We start from the raw sequence: 8,193 nt of genomic DNA, 5'->3' as shown, positions 1-8,193 counted from the left end.
CATGGCAGTGCCAGCCCTCCCCCCAGGTTCCCCCTGTCTGTTTCCTGGCAGACAAGTGGGCGTGGACACGCAGTCACCCGTCGGGAGTCAAACCCCCGCCCAGGTCTGGCTTCTCGGTCGCAATGGCCCCGAACCAGCAGGTGCTGTTCTTCGGTGGGGTGTGTGACGAGGAGGAGGAGAGCCTGGAGGGGGACTTCTTCAACGACCTCTATGTCTTCGACGGCGCCAAGAACCGCTGGTTCCCCGGGCAGCTCAAGGTGTGGCCACGGGAACATCTGACATGGGCAGGGCCTCCCGTCTCCCTTGTGACAGCTCTGCTGGCTGCCGTGGCAAGCCCACGGACTACTGCACGGTCACTGGTGCTCGGTGCCCACACATGTCTGATGGGGGCTGTCCTGTGGGGGCCTCGGGCAGGCATGGGCGCTGGCATCTCCTGGAACTCCTCGCCCACCCATCCTGAGCTTAGCCTCCCAGGCCTCTTCCCTGGCAGCTGCAAGGCCTGGGCACCACACGGTCCCCACCTGCACGCTCCTTCCGCTGCAGGAGCCCAAGGCCGAGAAGCGGCGGCGGCGACGGGGCAGGAGGGCAGAGCCCCCAGAGGACAAGCAGCAAGCACCCGCAGAGCCCCCACCACAGGGGCCCCTGGAGGTCATCCGAGAGGTGGTCTCTGAGGACGGGACCGTGGTCACCATCAAGCAGGTGCTCCCGGCATCAGGCGCGCCAGGCAGCCCGCCGTCAGAGGGTGAGGATGACCCCGAGGAGCCTGCGGCCCCCAAGGTGGCGCCCAGTCCACGCTCCAACGCCATGCTGGCCGTGAAGCAGGGACTGCTCTATGTCTACGGGGGCATGTTTGAGGCCGGAGACCGGCAGGTCACCCTCCACGACCTCTACTGCCTTGACCTGCACAGGATGGAGGGCTGGAAGGCCCTGCTGGAGATGGACCCCGGTGAGTCTGGGGCGTCCTGCTGGGTGGGGACCTGTGCCGGCCATAGGCCCAGGGACAAGCCACTTACTTCTCTGAGGATCTCGGCTGCACTGACGGCTGTGTGTGCTTGCCTCTGAAGACACCCAGGAGTGGCTGGAGGAGACCGACTCAGAGGGGGACACAGGAGACGGGGAGGAGGAGGACTCTGGCGAGGACAGCAGTACGGAGGAGGGTGCAGGTAACATGGCAGAGCAGGGTGGGGCACCCCAGTGAGGGAGGTGCAGCTGTGTGGTGAGGGGCTCAGGTAACTGAATGAGGAGAACGGTGGTGATTGAGGTGGGCGGGAAAGTGTGTGCACGGGCTGCGGTCGGTTGGTCTGTTGTCCTCCTGTGGGCCAGCTCTGCAGGAGCAGGTGACGGGAGCCCTTGCCCGCCTGCGCTGGCGGCTGGTGCAACGTGTGCGTTGAGCTCCAACACTGATGCTGGGTCTCCTTGGTCCTTGTGGGTCCCGGGTGCTTGAGCTGGGGGCCTTGTGCTAAGCATGTCTCCTGGCCCCCTTCCTGCCAGCAGAGGCGGCACTCCCCCACCATGGAGCAGGCAGCGAGCTGCTCGGACTACCCAGCACAGGTGAAGCGTAACGGAGGCCAGGGCCACGGTGTTTTCCTGTGACTTGGTCCCAAATGCTCCCCCAGACAGACGTCGGAGTGAGTGGCATGGTGGCACCAGGAACAGCACTAGGAGTTTGGAACATGAGCAGGACTGGCAGGTCTTGAAGAGTACCATCTCCTGGACCCAGGACCCAGCGCAGCATCACTTGGAGCTCAGCCACTTCAGCACCCGGGCCTGCCCTGGCCTAGTCCCCCACGTGCCACCAATAAAGTTTCCTCCACCTGCCTCCCTTCTCCTGGCCCTGCCGCTGTGCGTCCGGGCTCTGGGCAGGGAGGCCATTCTAGCCCTTCCCTCTGCCCTTGAGCTGGTCCCCATACGGCCTGCCCTGCTCAGCAGGACCCTGGGGGAGCTGTGAGCTGTGAGCACCAGCCCGTCCAGGGCTCAGGGCCAGAGTAGATTCCCTTTCTCTCGCTGGGTCTGAAGTCAGGCCTGGTTCTGCCAGGCCGCCCTTCCTGCTCACCTTCCCCTGAGCTCATGCCTGTTCTCAGCCAGGCCCACTGACCACCATCAAGTTCACTGAAAAGCAGCCTTTAGCCAAAGCCAGGGACGAGTGAGTGTGCCCACTTCATGGCCTGGAGGGCTCAGGCCTGTGGAAACCAGGACAGGGACAAGGAGTCCCTGAGGGCCACCATCACCGGTGCAGGCTCTGATGGGACGGCTCCCAGACAGCCAGCCCTGCCCTCTGTAAGTGGCCCATAAGATGCCCCCTGGGACTGGGCGAGGACCAGCCTGAAACGGGGACTCTTTTTCTCAGCTGTCTATGTCTGATGACATTTAATCAACCAAGTTGGAAGAGCCCTTTCATAAAATCCCAACAATTGAAAGTGATTGGAAACCCCAGCTGCAGAGGAGCAGATACAGCCTGGCCCAGTCACCTGGTGGGCTGTTAACACAGCCTCAAACACGACGACGGCTGTCGAGTCCAGGGAGACACCGAGGAAACCAGAGAAGGTGCGGCCAAGGAAGTTGGTTTCAAAGGGGCACAGCCCACAGGGTTGCCGGTGTAGGGAGACCAGGAAGTTCCTCAGCCCGGCGGCCTTAGGCCGGTGGCTTCTGCAGTTGAGCAGGCTCAGGGGTCCTCTGTGCCATGGATGACAGCCACGAGGTTCCGACCCAGCAACCACGTGGGGCAGGATGGGACTGTTCCCCGGCTTCTGAGGCTGGGAGTCAGGAGCAGACAGCCCCTTTGTCCTGCAGAGTGGCTGGTGGGTTTGAACTACTGACTGGCGTTAGCAGTGTTCCCGGCCCACTGTACGTGGGAGGGCTCCCTCCTGTATGCTGGTGATAAAGCCCGAGAATCCGCAGGGAGGGCTAAAGAACCTTCCAGGCCCGCCCTGTGCACCAGAGGGCTCAGTAGCAGACCTGGTGCGGCCAGCTGCCCGGAGTCCCTTTGGGAGAGGGGCTGTGCCACTGCTCCCCTGCCCTGGCCCCTCCCTCTGTGCCTCCACCTCTTACAGCAACTGAGGCAGGCGACAGGCTGAGCCCGGAGAGGTCCATGTGCCCAGGGAGTGGCGTGTCAGTCTGCAGCTCAGCCCACCTGTGTCCTCCAGGAAGGCCACCATCCCTGTGTGCCGGTGAGGGAGGTGCCCAGCAAGGGGATGACATTCAGAGCTGGGGTGGGGGGACATCTACCCAGGTCTCCTGGACCTGAGTCAATGAGAAATGAGCCCGATCCTTTCACAGCTGCCTGTTAGTGGCACCCTCACGCCCCGCAGGTGAGGGCCAGAACGGGGTCCGTGGTCTGGTGCCAGCTGGCAGGTTGTGCTGGGGCAGGGTGGGGGCCGGCAGACCACAGCAATAGTCACCTCTCAAGGAGCCACGTGTGTGTTTATTGAACGAGCCTTGGCTTGGCTGCTGCACACAGACCTGGTACCTCTCGCTGCCTCATGTAAACACGCCACCGCTTCGTCGGGGCTGCAGTGTGCCATGCAATTCCCGGAGTGCACAAAAGGAGGCTCTGCTCTGTATACCACATGCCCGCTCCCCTCCCCCAAATCCCACCGAACGTTGAGAAGGACCTGGGCGTGGGGTCTAGCAGAAAAAAAGGGGAAGGAAAAAAAATCGGGATGTCCCTGGAACATGCTCTAATCTGTAGTTTATTTCCGGTTAAAAAAGAGCAATCCAGGGCAGTTAGTAAAGACACCTGCTCAGAGGCAGCATCGCGAGACATAAGCAAAGCAAGGCAGAGTCCCCGATGGGTTGGTCCCGAGAACCGAGGCGTGACCGCAGGGACTGTCCCCTGGTGCACGCGGGCACACCCACACAGCGGCCAGGCCTCGGGGCGCTCGGCCGCCACGGAACCACGAGGCAGGGACGGCAGGAACTCGAGGTGCCAACTTGCTGGCCTCGCAGGAAGGAGGTGGGGAAGATACGCAACAATTGCTTAAGAATTTCCAAGCCCCCGAGTTAGAACCATGTCCCTGTCCCCCGGCCCAGACCAGCTTTGGAGGAGAAAGGAGCAGGAGGGGGAGGCCTCCGGAAGGTATCTGTCGGGGCAGGGGCAGGGATATCAACAGCAATGGGGCTGTCACCACCAGCCACGTCTTATCGGGGATGTGGCAAAAGCCCGAGTGAGCATCCCGCATGCAAAGTGCAAAGAGGTCACACGTGGAGCCCTGCAAAGGCCCCCCATCCCCCACCTGGCCACCTGGCCCTGGCTCCCATCTGCCTCTCAGACCTGCCAGGGTGGCCCCGGGTCGGCACCGCAGCTTCTCAAGAGACGAGGGAGGCACACAGGAGTGGGGACAGGACACTGCCTTATTAGACAAGTGTGGGCTCCAGCTTCTCCAGGAAGCTCAGGGACAGTGCTGAGGAGTGGGCGGGCCCCTCTGACTGCTCGGAGCATGTGCAGTGCAGTCAGTGGAGAGGCCGGGCTGAGGCAGCCAGAGAGGGTGCCTCCCCTGCTCCACACCCTTCCCTGCCCTGGTCACCAGAACCAGCTTGCCCCTCCCCAACGGTGAAGGGTGCGGCCCCCCTGGGCAGGTGAGTGCTCCTCCACATTCTGAACCTAGACACGGGGTGGCACTATGGCCGATCCACCAGGCCCCCTCTGCCCTATGTCAAGCTGCGAGGTCAGCAAGGCGGCCCCCATCTGCCATGCCACACAGCATCGTGCTGCACAAGCAAAGAATTTTGGCTAAAATCCAAAAAACATTACCCAGAAAAAAAGGCAAACTGTGAGTAATCCCCAGTCACACTGTTCTTCCACGAAGACCTAGAAGTCATCATTACTCTGAGTGGACGTCCCCCCCCACTCTGTCAGCTGGCTGTCCCCCACTTTAGAACACACTGTTTTTTGCTAACGTGACCACCTTATCAGATGAAGAAGTTAATAAACAGGATGGCGACTCCGATGTTCAGCAGGATCACCATGACCACCAGGATCGGCGCCGAGCCCTAGGACAGAGGAGAAGGGGTGAGCACTCCGCAGGGCTGTATCACCCTGGACCCGTCCTACCTGGTACCCTGAGACCCAGGCGCCACCCAGAGGAGCCCAGGGACATGATCCCAGTGACCTGTCACCCAAAGTCAGTTAGGAAACCCTGCAGGGCATGCGGTTCTCCGGCTCCACCAGCTGGAAATTCCCGAAGGGGTGGACGTCGTGGACATGTGGGCACAGGGGAGAGAGGAAGACAGTGTGCAGGCCCAGGGGGCTCAGACTGTGGCCACGCCCCCTCTGCCTGCAACAGACCACGCTGCCTGCCTTCACTGCCTTCACTGGGGCTCTCCCTCAGGACCCGACCAGCAGCTGAGCAGGCCATTTCTCTGTCTGAAGGTTGGGGGGCACCCCGAGGGGAAGCAGTCCCTTCTCCCTGCCTGCAAGCCTTGACCTAAGAGCTTCCATTTACAGAGTGTCCTGCAGCTGCCCTGTCCTGCTGGCCTTCAGTGGTGGCAGATGGAGGCCGCCTGACGGTGCTGGGCAGCAGGTCACCGGGGCAGGGGCAGCCGGGAGGGACGGAGCTTGTCCCAGCACCACTACACTGGGTTTGTGGGCGGTCATAGGGGCTGTGGCTGGGGGACACTGGTTGGAGTTGGGGTGCCCTATGTGGATACTGATCTCAGGGGGAGTCCCTTCTACATGGAGCCTGCTGAGACTCCTCCCCGAGGGGGGCAGTTCTGGCTGGGGGCCAGGAAGAGGCGGTCTTGAGCGAACTGGGGGCATGTGTTCCGGGTGTGTGGGGCAGGGGTGATAGTCATTCACAGGAGCATGTGCTGGCCGGGCCTGATGCCTTGAGCCGGCTCTGGGCCTCAGTACTGCTGACCGCCGCCTCTCCCCATCACCAGAGCCTCACCCATAACTCACAGCAGTCCATCACAACTCTGAGGGCCCCTTGGGGCCTGGTCATCACTTGTGACTTGTATCCTTGTGGAAAGTGAGGCCAGACCAGCTCATGGGGGCCATGGGCCAGCAAGCCCAGTGTTTCCAGAAAGCAGCCCCCACCCCCTCACCAAGGAATGGGGCCCCAAGTTCTTGAGCCACAGACCTGCTGGTAGCAGCCTCCCTGCTGCTCAGGGGGCTGTCTCTGCCCAGGTTCCCTCTGCTGCCTGGACCAGGGTGCTGACCCAACTGTCCGACAGAGAGCAAGGCCCAGCTCGGCCACCAGAGCCAGGGGACACCTTGGAGCTCAGAATGAGAGCAAGCTGGCTACTGTCACCGGGTAGGGGAGGGCCCTCGGCGTGGGCACAGCTCTGAGGACCACCTACACCCAACTACAGCCAACATGCACCCCAACTGGAAAGCAGGCCAAGGATCGGCAGGGGGCCTCCCACCTGGCTGCTCACACCGCACAGGTGACCACCTGAGTGGAAGGTCACCTGAGTCCAAGGGCAGCACCACACTAACCTCCGGGTTGGAGGCCACCGCAGTGCCAGCATGCCCTCAGAGGGCTTGGCCTGGATCCCATCCCTCAGCCCAGCCCCCTCACCACTCCTAAAGACCCATCACACACTAGGGCACAGCGTGCAGGTACACCCACACACGTATTCTGCCTGCTCCGACAAGGACATCTGTCTAGCTGGAAGTGCAGGCTGGCACTTTGGTCCCCAGGAACTTGGGCTGCTGTCTGTGCCCTGCCTTTAGGATGCTCCACAGGCCAGGCCAGAGGGCACAGATTCCCTGGAAGCAAGGCAGCCCCCCTCCCCACCATGATTGTGGTCACCCCCAGGAACCCCAGTCACAGCCTGGTTAGGGCTGGGGCAATAGCTCCCGGGGGAGGCAGGCTGCCTTGGCAGGGTGACCACAGTCCTGTGGCCGCAGCCCTGGGTGCCCTGCTGCATTGGGCGTCAGCCCAGGGTGGGCCCCACAAAGAGCAGCGCCTCAGAGACTGCTACTAGCCCAGGCCCGGTCACTGGCCATCATCTCAGGGCAGGGCTGAGCACATCTGACCCCCTCCTGCTCCAAGCTCAGCAGGTGACCAGGTGGTCAGCAATTTGAATTCACTAGCCGCTCTGAGAGGGCTTTCTATTTCCTTCTGCTCCTGTCAAGAGTCAGTCTGGGACCCACAGGGCCAGTGCTACCCTGTCCTACAGGGTCGCTCTGAGTGACCTCGAATAGGTGGCAGTACATTTGACTTCTGCCCCCTCTCAGGCCTCGAGGAGCCCCGCACATGGTCTACCCTTGCAGCGGGTGGAGACTCCGACCTCTCTCCCCAGGTGAGAATTTGGGGTGGGCTCAGGAACCCGGACCGCCCGGAGGCGGTCTGCCGACACGCCCCACACTGCCTGGGCCGCGCCCTCGGACACTCACCGGCCTGGGCTTGAGCTCGTCCGCGGTCTCCTCGTCCGTCTCCAGGGCGACGGGCGAGGACCTCTGGGGCGGGGAGAAGGTCAGGTCCCAGCGCAGCAGGCGGGGCCCACCCTTGTCCCCCAGCCGCAGCGTCTCCAGCTTCTGCACGGCGGGCTCCGACCGCGGGGTCTCCCTGTTCGGGGCCTTGGCCCGCAGTCTCTGCACCCCGAAGCCCCCGCCGCCGCGGTCCTCGGCGGGACCCCGGCCCGCACCCCCCTTGCCGTAGCGTCTCTTGGGGTGCGGCTCCGGCGCGGCCGCGTCCACGCGCAGCAGCGGCTTCATCTCCATCTCGTAGTTGCTCAGCCGCTCCTCGTCCAGCGCCAGCAGCGCGCCGCCCCCCGAGCCGCCGGGGTTGCCGGCCCGCGAGTGGGGCGTCCACGCGAACGCGGGGGGCGACTCCGTCCGTCGCTCCCGGGGCTGCCGGTGGCCGGCGCCCCGGGCGCGGTGCTCGTCGGGCTGGCCGGTTCGCAGGGCGCCGCCCCGGACGCCCCTGGGCGCCCCGGCCTTCTCGTCGGCCCAGCTGTTGCGGGCGCAGTCCCCGGCGCGGCCCTCCAGGAGCACCTGGATGTCCCCGGGCCGCTCCTCGTCCACGGACACCTGCCGCGAGAAGTGGGCCATCCGGTTCCGGGCGGCGGGGGCGGGCGGGGGGCTGCCCGAGGGGCTGGCCGGGAAGCTCTGCAGGGGGCTGTCGTCCGGGGTCAGGTCGGAGGGCGTCGTGCCTTTCCGGTATAGCTCGGGGCTCTCCTGCGGCAGCGGGGTCCCCACCGAGGCCACCTCCAGGTCGTCGCTGGAGCTCCTGTGCTTGGGCCGCTGGC

The 8,193-nt window shown here is 63.8% G+C and overlaps 2 protein-coding genes across 3 annotated transcripts in view; one reads left to right on the top strand and one right to left on the bottom strand.

The window, feature by feature from the left end:
- Positions 1–1,700, top strand: part of KLHDC4 (kelch domain containing 4) — an 18,260-nt gene extending 16,560 nt beyond the window's left edge. Inside the window, exons 9-12 of one of the 2 annotated variants that reach the window (XM_045293736.1) lie at positions 52–257; positions 544–946; positions 1,065–1,163; positions 1,495–1,700. In XM_045293736.1, coding sequence (XP_045149671.1) covers positions 52–257; positions 544–946; positions 1,065–1,163; positions 1,495–1,562 — 776 coding nt within the window. In that variant the 3' untranslated portion in view covers positions 1,563–1,700. Of the gene's footprint in view, positions 1–51; positions 258–543; positions 947–1,064; positions 1,164–1,491 lie in introns of both variants that reach the window. The other variant, XM_045293735.1, reaches the window with a different exon arrangement.
- Positions 1,701–3,671: 1,971 nt separating this feature from the next.
- JPH3 (junctophilin 3) overlaps positions 3,672–8,193 on the bottom strand; it is a 37,781-nt gene continuing 33,259 nt past the window's right edge. The window contains exons 4-5 of the mRNA XM_030886566.2: positions 7,340–8,193; positions 3,672–4,989 (exon numbers count right to left, since the gene is read on the bottom strand). The exon at positions 7,340–8,193 is cut by the window's right edge and continues 8 nt beyond it. Coding sequence (XP_030742426.1) covers positions 4,909–4,989; positions 7,340–8,193 — 935 coding nt within the window. The 3' untranslated portion in view covers positions 3,672–4,908. The remainder of the gene's footprint in view (positions 4,990–7,339) is intronic.

This window comes from Echinops telfairi, unplaced genomic scaffold (genome assembly GCF_000313985.2).
Source record: "Echinops telfairi isolate 266 unplaced genomic scaffold, ASM31398v2 ScPeMD7_2291;HRSCAF=2852, whole genome shotgun sequence".
NCBI lineage: Eukaryota > Metazoa > Chordata > Mammalia > Afrosoricida > Tenrecidae > Echinops > Echinops telfairi.
Note: the sequence above shows the minus strand (reverse complement) of the source record. Positions and strands in the feature narration are given on the sequence as shown.